The 19,232-nt window shown below is 38.9% G+C and overlaps 2 protein-coding genes across 5 annotated transcripts; one reads left to right on the top strand and one right to left on the bottom strand.

Annotated features, from left to right (window-relative positions):
* Nucleotides 1–566: 566 nt before the first annotated feature.
* srpk1a (SRSF protein kinase 1a) lies at nucleotides 567–11,140 on the top strand. Of its 4 annotated transcripts, none has more exons than XR_011037734.1 (16): nucleotides 567–635; nucleotides 1,258–1,312; nucleotides 3,584–3,711; nucleotides 3,889–3,997; nucleotides 4,126–4,213; nucleotides 4,566–4,653; nucleotides 5,077–5,183; nucleotides 5,616–5,781; nucleotides 5,862–5,887; nucleotides 6,022–6,253; nucleotides 6,354–6,743; nucleotides 6,919–7,019; nucleotides 7,530–7,637; nucleotides 7,809–7,878; nucleotides 8,869–9,553; nucleotides 9,800–9,855. XR_011037734.1 is itself a non-coding variant. In XM_068329877.1 (16 exons), exons 1-16 carry the CDS (start codon nucleotides 623–625, stop codon nucleotides 9,982–9,984), a joined length of 1,959 nt encoding a protein of 652 aa, XP_068185978.1. In that variant the 5' UTR covers nucleotides 567–622; the 3' UTR covers nucleotides 9,985–11,140. The 4 variants fall into 4 exon arrangements, 3 of the variants coding, with proteins under 3 accessions (XP_068185978.1, XP_068185984.1, XP_068185993.1); XM_068329877.1 differs by having other exon boundaries at nucleotides 9,461–9,553; nucleotides 9,800–11,140; XM_068329883.1 differs by having other exon boundaries at nucleotides 8,869–8,961; nucleotides 9,800–11,140.
* A 108-nt stretch (nucleotides 11,141–11,248) lies between these two features.
* lhfpl5b (LHFPL tetraspan subfamily member 5b) lies at nucleotides 11,249–14,602 on the bottom strand. Its single transcript, XM_068341191.1, has 3 exons — nucleotides 14,194–14,602; nucleotides 12,143–12,379; nucleotides 11,249–11,359 (listed from the first exon to the last, which is right to left on the bottom strand). The coding sequence occupies exons 1-3, from the start codon at nucleotides 14,600–14,602 to the stop codon at nucleotides 11,349–11,351; spliced, it is 657 nt and encodes a 218-aa protein (XP_068197292.1). The 3' UTR covers nucleotides 11,249–11,348.
* Between the last annotated feature and the right edge of the window lie 4,630 nt (nucleotides 14,603–19,232).

Genomic DNA, 19,232 nt, shown 5'->3' with positions numbered 1-19,232 from the left:
AACATGGTTAGTTTTTCAAGATTAATTTATGAAGCGGTGTGCAGTTTTGAACCCCCAATCTTTGACGAGGTTAGTTGTGACAGGGTTAGTTGTCAGTGTCCTTTTATATCTATTTTTGTATCCCAAAATACTTATTACTGTATATACTAGGTGTGGCAGTGGCTCAGTGGTTCGGCAGTTCGATTCCCGCTCCCGCCCCAAAAAAAACACCCGGAGGTGAGCTAACATTGAGGGGTGTCAGCTCAGCTCCAGAGCACTGCTGAGGCGCCCTTGAGCAAGGCGCCATTTGCTCATTTGGGCGCACCATGAAGGAGCTACCCGCCACTCTACCTCCCCTGCATGGGTACTGGCCCCCTGTGTGTGTTCCTACCCTCCCACCCCCACCCCACCAAAAAAAAAAAAAAAACTCGTTTAATTTTGCTTTCCGTAGGCTAACTACACAAACGTCATGACACTGCCTCACCTCCCTGCAGTGTGAAGCTAGAAAAAACAAAATCGTGGCTGTGTACCCAGACAAGGACGTCACTGCTGAAGCGCATCTTCAGAGACACGCCAGTGCGCATGCGTGGAACATTCGATCACTGGCGGTGTAGCTAACGGCTAGGCTACGATTCCAGCCAACATGGAGAAAAAAGGTAAATCTTCATACCGACATGCTGTACATTATATGACTAGTGTCACCCCAAGGGTGTTCAGACATTGCGGCTAATACTCTTCAACAGTCTGAAATGTAAACTTTGGCCGACATGCAGACATTTATATGGTGGTTTAGCTGAACCCGTCTGTCACGGCAGTGTTGAGCTGGAGCTACGCTAGCTCTCTAGACATTAGCTGTAGCGCTAGCCTCAGTGGGACATGTCAGGATTAACCAGGACTAGCTCTTCTACCTCCAGCTCTCAACATTTAACACAGCATTATTACTAACGTTAGCATTATTGTATTCACCAATCAATTCACCACACGAGTAATTAACTGTCGTTATATTGTTTTAGATGAACGATTGATAATTAGGTCGATGGCTTTAGTGATGTTAATACTAGATGGGTTCCAGTATCAAACTGGGTGTGTGACAACCCGAATATTAATAGAAAGTATTATTTAATCAGGTAATCTCATACATCACATATGCATGTCGGATCAATTGTATGTTATCCTTTCTCTAAGCTGTTGTCAACCCAATCTTGTCTGATTATCAGTAAGTAATCAATTGAAAAACATATAACGGCAAAGCATTTTGATCATGTGTTTTCCTGACAGTTCTTGCACTCCAGGCGAGGAAAAGAAGGGCAAAAGCAAAGAAAACCAATAAAAAGTAAGTTTTGTCCCCAGTTATATGTCATTGTCTCTCCATGTCGCACAGGACACTGACGTTTGTTTTGTAGATGTTGTAGGGAGGTGGTTGTTTGTTGCTGGTTGACACGTGTTGGCTGTTGATGGTCCATACATTTACATGTGAGAATGACGTAATAGCCTATACAGCATTCTTGTGCTCATATATTTATTTTGCTTGGTGCATGGCCTTAGGTTGAATGACTTGAACATGCACCAAAAGATTTAAACACGAAATTTGGACAGGTGTCATTGGCCCTCCACTTTTGAGTGTGGTTCAAATAAGGTCAGTAGCAGAAATCATTTGAACAGTAATTTCATATGATGTAGGTTGTGAGTAATCCAAGTACAATAAGCTTCTTCTGATGTCTAAAATAAACTATCATTATTGAGATAATGCAACATATAAGGCTCAGAATAAATCATGTAAGCCTTGATCTCCAATCCTGAATTGTTTTTGTGTACCTAACAATCTTCTAATCATGCCATCAGTGGCATCCTCTGAAAGCGTTACATAACAGCCTGTGCTATATTTAAAGGCAGAAAATGAAAAAGCCCACATCAGTTCACCGAAGCTTGGTGCTTCACTGAAAAAATGTGTGATTGCAGATGCTTGCTTCTATTGACAGTGTTACCTTCCTGGGTGAAACGGGTATGGCCATTGTGCATTCATTAGAATCGTATATCACAGAGAAACTAAATATAACATTTTGGTTCCATTGCATTCCATAGTCATCCTTGCATGCTGAGCAATATGCATAGAAGAACATCAACACCCTGGAGGACTTTGCAGAGGGCAGGAGCTTTGGCTTTGAATTTTTTATCAGTATCAATTTAATGAAATTATCTCGCACCAAATATACATCAGAAAAAAGCAGTTATCTTTAAATCTGCTGTGATAGTCACAAAGTAAATATGAAATAGAACAATTGAAATTATAGCAGCCGTGTTATTTATCAGGAAATGTTAATTGATTTTAGCTGTGTCTGGCTTCACATCTATTTGACAGCATTTCTCTCCTTCTCTCAGTGTTTGATAGAAAATTAAAAACTGTGATTGTATCAAAGTAAGAAGATTGTTACTAATTACAATAATATAAGGACATTAATTTGTTTCAGAGATGTCAGAAGGATACATTTAGCTGTATGCGGCATGCTTCTGCCATTGCTGTACAAACATGCAGTAAAACCTCTCTGCTCTTTCAAGCATGATTAAATGGGTTGTTGATTATGTGGAAATCAGCAGCCCATTTGAGGGATGCTACAGATCAGTTTAGGAATTTATTTGCACATGATCCCATCATCTTGGCTCCCATGGTGATGAACAGCATTAATCTCTGTGGAAGGAGTAAGATCCGGCTGTCTTGCCTATGCCAATGTGGTTTATTCATTTATTTATGTATTTTAAATAAGACATTAATGAATGTCCATAATAGAGTATGTTCTACACCAGTCCTTTTGAACTCAACTTTGCATAGTAATTTAGTTTTTCATACTTCAGGTGTAAATTAATCAAACCTCATGTGTAAGAGTAATGCATCCCAGTTAACATCTTAAATATGGTATTGAGATTGGTATTGAGGTATGATACACTAGAACAAAGTGAAAAGTGACAATTGTATTTGCTCATAGAGAAATAAAAAGTGGCATTGACTGATAGTTGACAACAAATTTGAATATTTGAGCTAATAATATTCAGTACAAATAATCAGAACAAACGTTCTTAATGGTGTTCGACATGGGTTTACATTTTTCAGTTGTTTACACCTTGACTAATGCCTACAAGGCATTTCTTTGGTGTTGTCAAAGTCCTACCAAGATACAGCAATAACACAAAAGTTCACAATATTGTCCCCACATGATGCGATTCAAATTAACGGCCTGTCAGGTTTTAAGGTGTGGAGATTATTTTCTGGAGACTATTATAGCTGTCCTGGAAGTCGATTGTGCTCATGGCTGCTCTGTTGTTTTGTCTTGGGATCAGTTGTCTGTAAAGCATTAAGGAGGATTTGGGTGTGGGTAAATTTATGGGTGGAGGGATAAGAAGGTTAACTGTTTGCCAAGTCTGCGAGAGTAGTTAATTCTGTTACCTTCTGTAACCTTTTTTTTGTTAGGGATATTTCTCAGTCAATTATTGAAAGACAGGTTATTTCTAACAGTTGTTGTCAGTGCTTTCCTAAAGGACAGCTGCCTTTATCTAAATATAAAGATATCAGAGGCAAATTACATTTTTGATGATTGGCGTGTTCATGCAGGCAGCCAGCCAATCTCAGAACTCGACAGCAGCCCCAGCTAGAAGCATCACTCCAGGATCCAGAGGAAACGGAAGAAATTCTTGGTTCTGATGATGAGGAGCAGGAGGATCCAAATGATTACTGCAAAGGTGAATTTTGTCCCACTTACAGGCATATGCTGAATGGTTTAATAAATTATTTATCTAAAACAACCCAGTTACAGTCTTATATAATAGGTCGACTAAACAGAATATTACTTTAGTTAGGTTGAAAGTAATTATGGATGACAAGTCTGTCTAATCAACATGCATATTCTTCACATGTAGGTGGCTACCACCATGTGAAAGTAGGAGACCTCTACAATGGCAAATACCATGTAATCCGGAAACTGGGCTGGGGACACTTCTCAACCGTGTGGCTTGCTTGGGACATCCAGTATGAGAAAGAATTTCCTGCATTATCATACTGTTTTCATTACAATATTAGAATCACTACTGTGAGGTGTTGGAGTAGGACGTTCTTACAGTGCTTCTTTTAACAAATGTACTTGTATGTGATCGTAGGGTAAAGAGGTTTGTTGCTATGAAGGTGGTGAAAAGTGCGGAGCACTACACGGAGACGGCAGTGGATGAGATCAAACTCTTGAGATCTGTGAGTGGCTGAGTCATTGTTCATAGTAGATTGTATGAGTTGTAATTATAAATTTCTCATACTGTGAAACAGGTAAAAATGTATACAAATAAATATGCTGATGACACATTAATTACGTGTTATGATAGCAGACAGTTTGACTATGCTCTTAATGCAAACTATGATAGACTTCCTATAATTCATGGTAAATGTGTTACTGTCTGACAACATTTAGCATAGACATGTATTCAAGCGTGAAGGCTCAAGTGGTATGAAATGATCATTGTTGAGACACTTAGGCAAGACCTGTGTCTGTCATTTAACTTCAGTGATTATAAACTAAATGTTTCTCTTATTCCTTTTTTGTCCACAGGTAAGAAACTCAGACCCCAATGATCCCAACAGGGAAATGGTTGTCCAGCTCCTGGATGACTTTAAGATCTCTGGTGTTAACGGGACTCGTATCTTTTATGACCGCCTATACTGTAGCTCCCTGGTGCCTTTTAGGACATTGATGTGATCTGCTACTACTGGAAAGACTGGAATTTCTTGATCAGAAAAAAAAGATTATTGTTCCTACGATGTCATATTTAGCAACTTAAACCTTTGTGAGTAACAAAGTAAACAACAGGTGACGGGTGTACAGAACAGCCTTTGTTTGTGCACCAATCACAACACTTAGAATAAGATCCGTGAGTGCCACAGAGATTACTGGAGCTGTAATATGAGACTTCCTAAGGACACTGTAGCATTGCACTCGTGTAACCTGCCCTCTTTATGAAATTCTTATGCATATAACTTGTTATCCGCCAGTGGATGTTTCATTTGATTGGTTTGAATTTACTTATTAACATTGTTAGTATCTTAACTGATGTCCTCTTCAGATGTCTGCATGGTGTTTGAGGTGTTGGGGCATCATTTATTAAAGTGGATAATTAAGTCCAACTACCAAGGGCTGCCCCTGCCGTGTGTGAAGAGCATTGTAAGACAGGTAACACAAGACAGGCATTGTTACTCTGCTTGTTTGCTGCTGACTTATGATGAAGGATCAATTGTAGCTTCCAAAAGAGCCAAGTAAGCCTCCAGGCTGTCTGACTGGTAGAAACTAGTGAGAGCAGATTAATTTCTGATGACTCAACGTGAGCAAGCAGAACATGCATAGTTATCACATTACACATCATGACACGAACATCTAGCTGACCATTCCTTAATACTGTAATTTGTTTTGTACCCAGATTTGTGTTCAGATGAAACACGTGAACTTCCTGTTTTTATTCTACATGCTTTGAATTTCTGTAGGGAAAATAGACAGGAGGAAAGAATGAAGGTTGTTAAAGAGAGCTAGGTATTATTACAGTATACCTGACATCTGCCATTCATCTTTGATATGAGTACAATCTTTCTGCAATCATTCATCGCACAGGTTCTCCAAGGCCTAGACTACCTGCACACAAAGTGTCAGATCATCCACACAGACATCAAGCCAGAAAATATCCTGATGAGTGTTGATGAACCTTATGTCCGGAAGCTTGCAGCAGAAGCTACAGAGTGGCAAAGGGCTGGGGCACCTCCTCCCTCTGGTTCAGCAAGTATGGAAAACACAAAGACCCACACATTCATAAGTACATTCACAAGCTCAGTTTGCATTAATCTGATATTCTCTTTTCAGTAAGCACAGCTCCAGCTCCAAAGCAGGTACAACTTTATATTTTTTCCTTGTTGCTAAAGACATCAGCCTCCCATATTTTTAGCAAAACTTACTTTTAATTCAACCTTAGAAATATCCAACTATCCTTGAGAGATATTTTTGTTCTGTGCATCTCTGGCAGGTAGTAAAAATGTCTAAAAACAAAAAGAAAAAGTTAAAAAAGAAGCAGAAACGTCAGGCAGAGCTGCTGGAAAAGTGCATCTTGGACCTGGAGGAAATGGACAAGACCACAGAGACTCGAGAGGAAGAAGACTATGAATATGAGGACCCACAGTCTCCAAAGGGACGGGTCTGTGCTCCTCTCAGAGATGTGTCTCTGCAGGAGGAAATTCTTGGAAATGAGGAAACGGAGGGTAAGAATCCACGGTCAAAGGAAGAGTATGCACTATTAAATCTTAATTACATTTGTTAAGCTTCTTTTTTATGGCAAGTGAAAACTTTCCTGTACTTCAGAGAGCAGTGTGAATGCAGACCTTAACAGTGCTGGATCAGAAGGGCTGCCGGAGGTCAACTGTAATGGGCATGTTGAGGTGGGCCAGAAAGAGTCGCACTGGAGCTACGAAGATCAGCACAATGGAAATGCGAAGCCCACAGAAAAATGTGCCAGTGAAGAGGAGAAACACAAGGATTTTCCTGTTCGACCTGTCTGCAATGGTGTGGAGTGTTCTAATTTCAAGGATGTAGACACTGACATTGAGGGCAGGGATGTTCACAGCAGTGAAGCCATTGAGAGACACCCGGCTGCTGGGCTAGAAAAAGAAGAGCTGGAGCAAAATATTTTACAGGAGCTGGAAAAGGACGGGCCTGACAGTCAATATGCAACAGAGGAGCGCCTGGGAAACGGTCAGTCAGCTAAAATCTGTGGTGACTACAAAGAGGTTTTGTTGGAGCTGCATACTCTAGTTATAGCAAGGCTGTTAAAGTTAAAGGCTTTCAATGTGGGCTTTAAATAGATCCTGAGACATTTTTTTCATTAGATGTTTAGTTTGTCTGTGTCTCTGTCTCCGCTCTGATGTAGGCAAGCTAACAGCAGGATCCCTGCTAGTTAACCCTCTTGAGCCACTCAATGCGGATCAGATCAATGTCAAGATTGCAGATTTGGGAAATGCATGCTGGGTGGTGAGTATCTGACTATGGCCTGTCACCAGGCTCCCAATACAGAAATTATTTCATCATTCCTGTTTTAATTTGTTAAATTGAATTTTTCAAACTCAAGGTTGCATCCACATTTTTAATTCTTGAAAACATGTCTTCAGGTAATTTGAAAAGATTACATGTTACATGGAACAAATTAATCTTGTTCTTATGCCCTACTAAGGTGGGTATAAAGGGCCATCGTTTCTCTTCAGTTTATGTCCTTTATGTCAATGACAAGTGGTTCACATCTCAAACTGCTGGACTGAATTAAATTAAAATACACACATGTTTGCTGGGGCCCTAATGGTGAATGTCATGATTGGTTATTTTTATTTTCCATATTTGCGAACTGAGGAGAATTTCTATTATTCTATTATGATAGAGGTTATCCTATACTGCCTTTTTCCAGTCGTGGGGGGGCATCTGTGTCCTCAATCACATATTGTTTATTAATGTATTTTTTCTGACATTTGCTTCTTTATCTCCTCTTAGCACAAGCACTTTACAGAAGACATCCAGACAAGGCAGTACCGATCTTTGGAGGTTCTCATCGGTGCTGGATACAGCACACCAGCTGACATATGGAGCACAGCCTGCATGGTGAGACATTACATTTACCACTAACAATTTCATTGTTTTGTCTAAAAGTCAGAAAAGATGTGCATTTTTCTGAGATGAAATAGCAATGTACGAGTGTGGCAAGTGATTGGAGAACATGGGGAACTCTGCAGAGTGTTTTCTGTTTATGAGCATTTTTTTGTATCTCTGTAGGCCTTTGAGCTCGCCACAGGGGACTATTTGTTTGAACCACATTCTGGAGAGGATTATTCCAGAGATGAAGGTACTGCCAAGACTTGGTGTTCCTTAGTGTCAGTTCTCTGTTTATCTACTTCTAATTGTACAGTGTAGATATTGCGTGCTGTATTTATTACATGTAGTGTTTAAACATTACATTTTGTATCCATGGTAACCTTTAACATTTCTCACCAAGTTGAAGTTATGTCACCCACTGTAGTTATCAAGTTGACCTTCGTTAGTCATTTAGTTCTGTTGTGAATTATTTAGAATATAAGTTTCACAGTATGCATGACAAGTTGGTATCTTCACTGCAAATTGTGCGGTTGGCAAAATCAGTGTTAACACTTTGAGTACTCCATTACAGCGATTTCATTTGGTCTAAAGGTTTGAGGAAATGTAAATGTGAATCTTGTGATGATGAGTACCAACATTCCTGTGTTTATTTCCTCAAACACCCCAAACCAAACTGGAGTCTGAGCCATGACCCCCCCCATTCACTTTTCACCTTTCCTCTTTTACATCCCTCTGCTTTCTGTATGTTGATGTTGGCTTGCTGCTTAACTTGAGGTTTTTGCACTGACGTGATTCTTTTGCCGCATGTCAAGTATGTGGTGTGATTCATCCTCCAGTTTACTGGCACTAATGCATGAAACTGTGAGGTTTTGCTATTGCTTAATATCTGTCCAGAGCTTCATTTGTGATGTATTAGTAATTTGTCATCATTTATCCTTCACAACAACTAGCTGGACAGATTTTAGTTAATGTTTTGTTGGTTTTTTTTGGCTGTGCTTTAAGTCTCATTTCCTTTCATCATTGTCTTCATAGTGAGCTTTCCTGTATGAGAATGAATGGAGAACATGCGTTCAGTGTTTTAAATCTGAATCTTTTGATCTGAAAAACTAATATGGGCCGCTCATACATGTGCTTCTTGTCATACGAGACTGTCATCATTGTCTGTCCCTTATCCTTCTCTCTCCAAACTGTTACGCTTCATCTTTCTATCCTGCCGTCCATTGTTGTGGTTCGTTTCCAGACCATCTTGCTCTCTTGATTGAGTTGCTTGGTAAAATCCCTCGCGACTATGCACTGAGTGGGAAATACTCACAGGAATACTTCACCAGGAGAGGTACGCCACCCCCCTGTTTGTGGTTCACTCTGTGAACAGTGGATGGAGGGTGAAGAGGGGGAGTTTCTTGTGTTTGCATTCAGGCCAAGTGTCAAAATAATGAACGCAAACCGATAAAATATGTTTGAACAGACATCGATTCAAGTTAAGTAGTTCTGCCAAAGATTCTCTGGCCAGAGTTCAAATTTCTGCACCTTCTTAGAAGACATGGCTGTACTTGTGATGCAGTATTGATCCATATATAAAACTCTTTTGAAATGCATTTATCTCTTACCTCTTATCATAAATTTGTATAAATTAGTGATGAACTGTGAATTTTGCTGACATCTAGAGCAAAACTTGAAGCTCTTGATTCTTGAAAAAAAATTCTGTCAGCTGAATAGTATCCTCCTAAACCCTCCACCTACAAACAGAGTGGGCCTGTGATCGGTACACCATCTGACCAATCTGTTGTTTGTCTCGTCTGTCTTCCCCCTTCTTTTGTAACTGTGTCAACTAGACCATATAGCGCTGATCATTGAGCTGCTGGGGAGTGTCCCACGCAAACTCATAATGACCGGCAAATATTCCAAGGATTTTTTCACCAAGAAAGGTAAAACAAAAAAGTGTTTTTGTCATGAGTAGAGAAGGTTCTTGATCTGTTACCATCATACACAAGAACCACCCTAAATTTACACAAGTTGTTGAATATATATGTAATATTACAATTTAAAATAAATATGTGAAAATACATTGTAAATTCACAAATTGAAATGTTTGATGACATTTACAGAGATTTAAGTTCATTGTAGTGAATCAACCTAACTGGACGCTGATGTGTAACTGTGGTTGTCTGCAGGTGATTTGAAACACATCACCAAATTGAAGCCATGGGGCCTGCTGGAGGTGCTGGTGGACAAGTACGAGTGGCCCAGAGAGGAAGCAGAGTGCTTTGCTGACTTTCTGATCCCCATGCTGGAATTGATTCCAGAGAAGAGAGCCACAGCTGCTGAGTGCTTGCGCCACCCCTGGATCGCCCCCTAGTGGTGACCTCCTGCACCTACTCTCCCTGCCATTCTCTCCAGAGACTGCAACAGATCACTTTCCAGTTTGGGCATATCAGACAAATATTTATTTCTTTTTTTTTTTAATTATTATTTTTGGATATCTTATGTTTTGTGTTTGCTTTCCATTTTTTGGGTCTTGGTTGGCTCCCAGTGGGATGACGTGAGGAATCCAGTCGAATTTATATTACTTTGTGGTCATCTTGGCTCCAACTGCTGTGCTCCATTCATCCAACCATCTTAGCAAACCTGTTGTTGTACTGCTAGTGACTCATCCTTGTTTGTTACTCTCCTGCACTAAAACCCAAACAAATCAAGGATATGTAGCTTTTATTGGTCATTTTGTTTCCGTAACTTCTTTTCTCATGCATTTTCGTTAATGTTGTGTTTGTTTTTTTTAAAAAGGAAATAATATGTCTTCTATTAAACATTATAAGGTTATATATTTTGCATTTGTAAATTACACGTAGGAGGTTACTCATGGGGTGACATTTACACTGACTGTGGTAGTGGCATTTCTTCAGACAGACTCTTCAGTTCCTTACTGAAACATCCACTGCCTGATATGTTGACCGTATTATTTAGCCATAAAAAAATCTGTCATCACTTGTTATTTAGTGTGGTTAGTTAATGATAATAAATAAGATCTCTAATTTTCATGGGAGAATGGTTATCTTGTTACACCTCTACTACAATTCAGGAATATAATGTTTTAACAAGATGGTATGTTTTATTGTTAAAGGAAAGAAGTGGAAATAAACTGTATATATCTGTACCAAAGAGTTTGCCTTTATGTATATTACAGTTATGTACAGTTTCTAACAAATCCTATATCTTAGCTAAAACAATTTAGCTGGGTAGCTCTGTTTTAATAAAGTGTGTGGAGGAAGTGTTCAAACTCAATTGTATGTATGGCCAACTGTTCAATGTCACATTTTCCAGTAAAAATGGTGAGATCTGATGTTACATAATGGTGTCACAAATTGATCATAACAAGGTAGCCTACATATCTGTTGAGGTCTCGCTTTACAAAAAAAAGCCTTTCCAACATTGTTGTTAGATTCCAGAAAATAGACTTTATGCGAGCCGTGAATTTACAAACTTGTACAACACCAATCAATAAAGCAGATGTTGATACAACACAAATTCATTGTCAATTTCATTTCTCTTGAGAGTTCTTTTATAGATGGCAAACTCTGCTTTTGCCAGATTTAGACAACATGAAAAGAAGGTTAACTTTTAATTCGTCATAAAAACATGAAGGCATTGGGTGTGATCCAGAAGTCTTCATGACACGTAAGGACGATAACCAAACACCACCTTGGTCTTGAGCTTCTGTGTTCATCAGGGGTTTTCTGTAAAAGAGAGAATACTACTGCACTCATTTTTTTTTGATGATGATGGATATATACTAGATATAATACTTTATTTATCCCAAAGGAAATTACGTGTGATTAACTGGTGATTCACCAGTTTTTTCTGGACAGTGTCTAAATTTAGTACTGGTTCGCTAACATCCAATTTGAATTCCAAGTATACTAGTTTAATAACCACATAAACCTCTGATAAGACTTTTAATTAGTCCTTTATATCATTAACATCCAGTGGGGTACAGTTCTAGCCTCCAGTGGATCATCAGTGGGCCCAATTTTACAACAGAATACATAAAAACTCCCACCTACTCTGTCTATGGCAACAGTACAGTAATTTAAAAATTAAGAGTTCAACATTGATGGTTTCTTTGGAGCTATAAGAGCAAGCAGACGAAAATGCAGTCTATCTACTATTGTCATAGTAACACAGGAGCTCAGCAGTAAAAGGCCTTCAATGTTAATGACTGGGTGATCTGATGAAGACGTGAAATGATTTAAAGCTGTGACAAACATCGAGTTGTTCTTCATGTCATACCGTCAGCCTGTGTCAAATAATGGTTCACAGTTCTGAAAAAGTCAGCACTAACTACGAGAGTTTTTATTTTACAGAACACACTGACATTTTTACATGAGAAAAAGAAGACTGCTTTCTATACCATTATGCCCCTACAGTTTTATTTTCCTGGTGTAGTTTTTACAAAACGATGATGATTTGTCTGGTTTGGCTTCCACCTGCAGAATGCACCAGTTTAAATTAAGGCTCACCTGCTCCCTCCACCTCAAAGTCCTCCGGCAGCAGTTTGTCTTGTCGGTTGCCCAGAGTAAAAGACAGAAACGCCAGGAGGAGGGCGTCTAAGATGCTAATGATGGCCAGGATGTAAGCCCAGCGCACAGTGCAATTCCCCAGGCTGTACTTATCTGTCCTCTGGCCACACATCCTCTTCACCTCAGGAGCATCCCATCCGTCTGGGTAGATCATGCAGCCCATCACCATCAACACACCTGCAGGGTAAGAAGGAAGCTGAGATGGGCCCTGCAACAATTACCCCTCAAGTGCTCTCATTTTGATGAACGATGATTAGGGAGGTCTTCTGAGCCTGCGGTGAACTCAGAGTCATGATTTAAGACACGAAGAGCAAAAGTTTTAATTCGCTTAAGTTGAAGAAACTCAAAGGATGCTCCCCGGCGCTGTTTGCCTGATGGACTGTTATAAAAGTTCCTCAATATTTATTGCTACTTTATGGCATCACATAAAATAAAACCTCTTCTTGGTTTTTGCCACATCTACTGGACAAACTATTTTTCCATTTGATGTTACTTTATTCACCTCTACATTTACTTGAAAGATGGAGGTACTTTAAATGGCAAGTAAGTAAGGTAACAAACAAACAAAATAATACATAAATTTGATTATCTGTAATAAGTAATAACCCTATAAATTAAATCCCTGTTAAATATTAAAACAGTGGGACCAAAACATTTTGTTTTTTTATTGTCAGACATTTTTGACTAACAAACACAGAACAGCTTAAACTTAGAACAATTTCTACTCAATCTAATTTAAATTTATGTTTAATATTCAGCCCCGTAAAATTACCACCTGTTTTCAATTTTATTTTGTTATGCAAGCCTTTTATCTTTATTTATATTTTTTATTTAGGTGAAATGTTTTTTTGATTTTTTAACTACTTCCTCTGCCAGTAATTCTGCAGTCCTCCATCAAACAGCCAGTATCTTTGGCCCTTACGTTTCAGATGTATGTTTAGATCAGTAAGCACAGCAGCAACAACCAATCTTGTTAAATGTAACTCAATCCACCTTCAGGGGTGTCAGAGTCTGGGCTGAAACTGGATCCTATTGGCCTCAGAGTGAAGAGCAACACATCCAGTGTGAACAGACATGTTGCCTGAAATTAGAGAAGTTAGTGGGTGTCCCATTCCAGGATTATTAATGACCAAAGGCAGTGTGGATCTCACAGTGTCGTTTCAGACTTTTGACAATGATGTTGTTAAAGATCCTAAAATGATTATGGATTGTGTGCTTTAATGACTGCATGTAAAAATGTATTCTTCATTTGTGTCAATACATGCTGATACAAAATCAATTACTTTAAGGCTCATTAAATGGTGACATCACTTGTCAAGTGACTGTTTGACCTCAACAGAATGAATGGGCTGAGGAATTCTATGTGCCCAAATCCTTGTCTTTAACCCAGTGGCATTAACAAAATCAATACATAGTAATTTAACAATGTTCTTCAACAATAATCAGGGGGTGTTTAGCAATGACTGCTGGTGCATGTCAATTGACAACAGCCTCATGGTAAATAATTGACATGTTTTTTCATCGACTCACTGCCTTCTGTCTTTAGTGGATGTCTTTCTGTCACAGAAAAACTATGATTACATTTAACAAAAAAAAATAATTATGTGACTTAAAATTACTTAATACAATTTTTTTTTAACTTGATTACTTATTTCTTTTCTATTTCTAATGTATTCATGCTCATTTCACCACTAAATGTCATCAGTTATGGAAAAAGTTGCCAGTTTCTTTAAATAAGTAGAATTGATGCCAAAGGACAGAAAAATTCAGGCCCACAGAATGCATGCAGAGCAAAATGTACCTTTTACCTGTAATAACAAAAGTATTAACATCAAAATATGTGATCGACAGTATACAACAGACCCTTTTCAGATAATGCAAGAATCCTGAATATATTTTTAACTTGAGTATCCAACTATTTAATAGGTGACTTTAAATGCACATTACACAATAAAATCAAGTAAAATAATTAATGGAAGACTGCACTTTACCTGAGGCCAGCTGCATCCATGCACATATCTTATAGACGTTTCCCGCGTTGCAGAAAAAGAACAAGCTGAAACAAACCATTGTGCCCACGATCAGCAGCATGGAGGTCCCCACGAAGAACATCGCGGTCCTGAAGGCCGGTGACGGGATGGAGCCGAAGTCCAGCACGCTGCCCCTACAGGTGAGCTCCGAGGTGAGCGCGTTGCCTATGCAGTAGTGGAAGAGGCCGAAGTAGCCGGCCTGCGGGGTGTCGACGCTGTCCCCGATCCAGAAGGGCTGGATGAAGACCACCATGGTGATGATGACAAAACAGATGGTGAACACGGCCCACATGACGCCGATGGCGCGGGAGTTCCTCACGTAGTTGGTGTGGTAGATTTTAGCAGCCTCCTGGGCTGGAAGCAGATCCATGACGGCGGAACAGGAACAACAACTTTTCTCAAAATGTTCTCAAATGTTTCTCATCTTTAGTAAACTCGCATCAGTTTTCCCCACACAGTCCAGATGCTTTTGACATCACGATTGCTCCGATCAGTGTCAAGATTCAGCACCCTGGATATCACCTTATGTTCTCCAATTAGTGACGTTTCTTTGACGTCACTTGTCTCCTAGACGCGGTACTGCAGTCAATTCATTTGAGTGAATTCTTCCAGGCTGAGGTCAAAAACAAGAGAGCATAACTGTTTTTAAATTATTCATCCAGACAAACACAACTTTGGAGGTTATTTACACATCCAACTAATATGAAGGAGACATAAATGTGAATTATGAATCAATAAATAAATACAATTATAATCAAAACCCAGTATCATTAAGATGAAATGTAAGCTGCAAATTTTTTTAAAAGTGCTTAATTATCCTCAGAACATAACATCTATTCAGTTCCTTGTGTTTCTTCAAACAGTGTGATGCTTTTGATTCCAACAAAACAAAAAAACAAACACTCATTATGTAGATATATTCAAAGTTTATATATTAATATTCACACTGAAGCTTGACTTCATGGATTTTTTGTTTTAATTGAGTATCCAATAATTTTTAAATGTCATAATGTGATATTTAGTTGAGTTCCTGTCTGGCTGAAGTCTAAGGCTGATAAACAAGAGACTTAAAAGGAAGGTTTGCTGATATCAAATTCAGTGTTGTTCGAGTCGGCAGCTTATCTGAAAACTTACTGCAGGCGACAGAAACTCAATAAGGGTTTTATTTTGATTAATTAAAAAATCTCACATTAATAGATTATTTGTTTTGATCGTTGTTGCTGTGGGACTTGGGTTGCATCGTAGCATACTAAACAGCAGTGATTTGTGGGTCTGTCATGGCTTAGAACAGGCACATATGAATTACTTATCATTGCTCACATGTGGACTGGACTTTCATTGCCAATGCCGAAAGAGAGCTGCTCTATTTAACACTGGACTTCCTTTTTTTTTTTTTTTTTTTTGCTCTGTGCCTGTCACTGCTGTCTCTTCTTATTATAATTTCCCCTATGGGGGCTGATAAGTTGCCAAGAATACATTTTGTGCAAAAGCAGTGAATATAATTTGCTGCAGTACCATTTTCTAATTTATCATTTTAAATTCATGGTGTGTTTTATGTGTTTTTAATTAGTTTCTTTTGACAAAAGGGTCTCGTTCTGCTCATATGTTTTCTTTCTTTCATTGTGTTCAGTTTGGGATGACAGTTTCCATTGGAGGCTGACTCGGGGATCAGTTCAGAGGCCACCATGCTACCATCTGTATCTCCAACATCTTCCAGTCAGTGCTCATAACAAGAAGCCTGAAGGCCTCCTACTTGGTAATGTGACACACGTAAAAAGTCCGTGTTCAAGGATAACCTGTTATTCTGCGTCTCCCAGGGGGTCCTTGATGGCTCCCCGCAGCTCAGGAGGAACAATCAGCTGCTGGTGGGGGGCAGCAGAAATGAAAATCATAGCTCCACTGGAGAAACCTGCATCACAACTCGGTTGTAACACTAATCAAACTCTGTCCCTTGGAGGAAAAATGAGGGGTAGATGCCTGTGAGAGCAATTGTAACGATGTGTACGCCCTGATAAATATGACAGCCTTTATAGAGGCTGACTGAGATTCTATCGTCTGATATTTCTGCAGAGACAGCTTGAGGAGGAGAAGTGGCCCTGGCAAGTTCAAAAGAAAACAAGTGTTTGAATGGAGCAGTGAATCAGGGTTGTACACATACTCAAAATACATACAATGTTAGGCAATGTCAAACAAACTGAGGCATAGGTCAGTCAGTCCATATTATTAAACTGTATGAAAAAAATAATTTATGGAATTAAAATAATCTATGCTGGTTCTGTTATCCATCATGCCTGAGCTATTATGCTTTAAAAGAGTTCAATGATAACCACCTGCTGCTTCTGCAGGTTCTTCAGGCTGCATTGGTTTGAGGTCGAAGGACCAACAGAGCTGATATCACATAATGAGACTCAAATTCAGGTTTTTATTAACATAGCTGACTTTTATTATTACTATCTCTTCATTATTACCTTTCCCCATAGAAATTTCTTTCTCAGCAGCTGCAGCACAGCAGAATTGGCAGTGATTCTGGAATGAACAACATTCAATTGCGTAACACATCATGCAGCACATTTTATATATGGAGCAGGCTTTCTACAAAAACTATGATTTGAATAATTAAACCCAGAAAAGTAAAAAAATAAAAATAACAAAGAACTAGTTTCTCTCTTCAGAAATCTGCTCAGACAGGTACAGGTGTAGTGCATATTTTGAGGAATATTTTATTAATGGTGGGTTGAGGTGTGACGGGAATGAAGGAAGAAATAATGATCACGCATCACAGTTTAGCAGACATTTAAATTAAAGATGCTACAATAACATAGACACTGTTGTTAGACCCCATTAGCTGGCACCACATACATGCAATACTTTTGTTTTATGGTAATTACAGACATTTTATTAAGCCTTGAAAGTGAGCAAGAAAGATATCAAATGTATGATGAGACGTCTGCATTTCTACTTTTGATGGATGTGTACACGCCTGGTTGTTTAACCTCAGGTGGGAGAATTTTTGAACGAACTTGATAGCTGAGCTCCATCATTCTCAGATCTCTGGGAATCAGGTTTGATCGTATGTTTGTTCAATAATTCCTGTGCCTCACTGCTGTTCAGAGATGCTGCTGAAAGGATTTCCCAGTTTGGTTTCCCATCCAGCAAATTTGGAAGCTAAAGCGGAACTGAAAAGAAAAACAAAGAAGGATTACAACTAATGCACATTTTCTGCTGAGGTGTCTGAGAACACATCAATAAATGTTAGAGATAAATGATGGAAAAACACAGGAATAATGCAGGGTGCTGTATCTTGCCTTTTGGATGTCATTGTTTAAATGTGCAACAAGATGACATTCTCCAGCCTCATTGAGCTTTAGTTCAGAAGCTGTGGAAAAGTTCTTATGTGTATAAATGTGGATGAAAAAGGCAATGGACATTTTATTTTGAACTGGACGAAACTTCAGTCAGACGGCTTTTTGTGTCTTGTGTCGGAACAAAACATCATCATCATCATCATCATCATCATCATCATCATCATGTTTACACTTTAGTCTGGATTGATGAGGATGATATGGAAAAAAATACTGATGATCACAGATTGTCAGACACAGTCTTTTATGGATCTCTTAAATTTAAGAAAGCATCTAAAATAACTTTATAGCAATAAAAGATCACACTGAATCACTAGTTTGTGGAGCTGTGGCAATTAATGTTTTCTTAATCCTAAAAAAGGATCATTGAAGAGCAACAATATCAGAAATTCAAGTCAGTCATAGTAAAATATACCAACTGCTTGTCCGGTGTAGTTCTGTATTCTTTAGTATGAGGACAGCATTTCACTGAAACCTAAAGAGCTTTGGGTTTGAGGTTGTTTAGAGACGAAATGTGATGGAAATCTTAAAAAAAACTTTTTGCCATCAACGGACAATAGTAATCATCCACTAATGGAATAAATATCATCAGAGCTGAAGGGGATGGGAATAATCACCTCTTCGCTGCTCTTCAGTCTATGGAGTATGTCAGGGTTGTTTTGGTTTTCTCACTCACTAATTATCGCTCTCGGTTCACTGTCACTAACCTCATCGCTGTCGTTTCACGCCACAGCAGGTGGCTTCTTTCAGTAAAGAGGCTCTCATAAACCCACGGTTACAAGCTCAACATCAGACACTAAGCAGACATACTTGGCAAGAAGCTGGTGAGAAACGTGGAGGATTTAGCAGCTAAAAAGGCAGATATTTCCCTCTGGAGGGCTTACATTCACCAGATGGCTAGGGGCAGGACTTTAACTGAATGATAATGTTTATCTTTAGTTCCTGGATGTTTGAATTGGTGCTAGTTTTCTAACAAACCTGGCATATCAAAATACTATGTACTGAACACAGCAATTTCTGATGACAAACGAACTTATTAGTGCTCTATGGGGGACAAACTGGGTGTTTTAAACACTTTACTGATATGGACAGACGGGTGCATTGCAACACTACTTAAATGGATGTCTGAGTTTTCACCAAGCTGAATAGGAAATGCAGGATGTCACCAGCATAGGAATTAATGTGTATAAATGGATTCAGTCACAAGCCATTAAACCTTCTCCATTCCTTTGGAAATGGGCAAGTTCTACTTCCGTGGTTCGTCATATTTCTCTCCATAATCCAATATGAGGTGTGTGAGCTGTTGTAAAATGGCCTGTGGCACTTTTAATAACCTCGGCAGCTTTATTACATTTATGGCCAACTTTCATCAAATGAGCAGCGTTCTTATTCCTTGATGTGATTAAGGTCTATCACTGAGAGTATTCCATAATGCTTTCTCGAAATGTGACAGATATTCTCTTATCATCATATAATATTTTTGCTCTGGTTGGAGTTAAATATTATGAGAGATATCTGCCTTTCCACCAAAATACCAGCAGTTTCAGGCTGGGATTCATGAACAAACTGCTTACAGCTTTCTTACAAGTTTAGATGTCAGTGACAAATGGAGATGAAACGGTCTTTCATCTGAACATT

The sequence above is a fragment of the Antennarius striatus genome, chromosome 2 (genome assembly GCF_040054535.1).
Source record: "Antennarius striatus isolate MH-2024 chromosome 2, ASM4005453v1, whole genome shotgun sequence".
Lineage (NCBI taxonomy): Eukaryota > Metazoa > Chordata > Actinopteri > Lophiiformes > Antennariidae > Antennarius > Antennarius striatus.
This window is presented reverse-complemented; position numbering and strand designations above follow the sequence as displayed.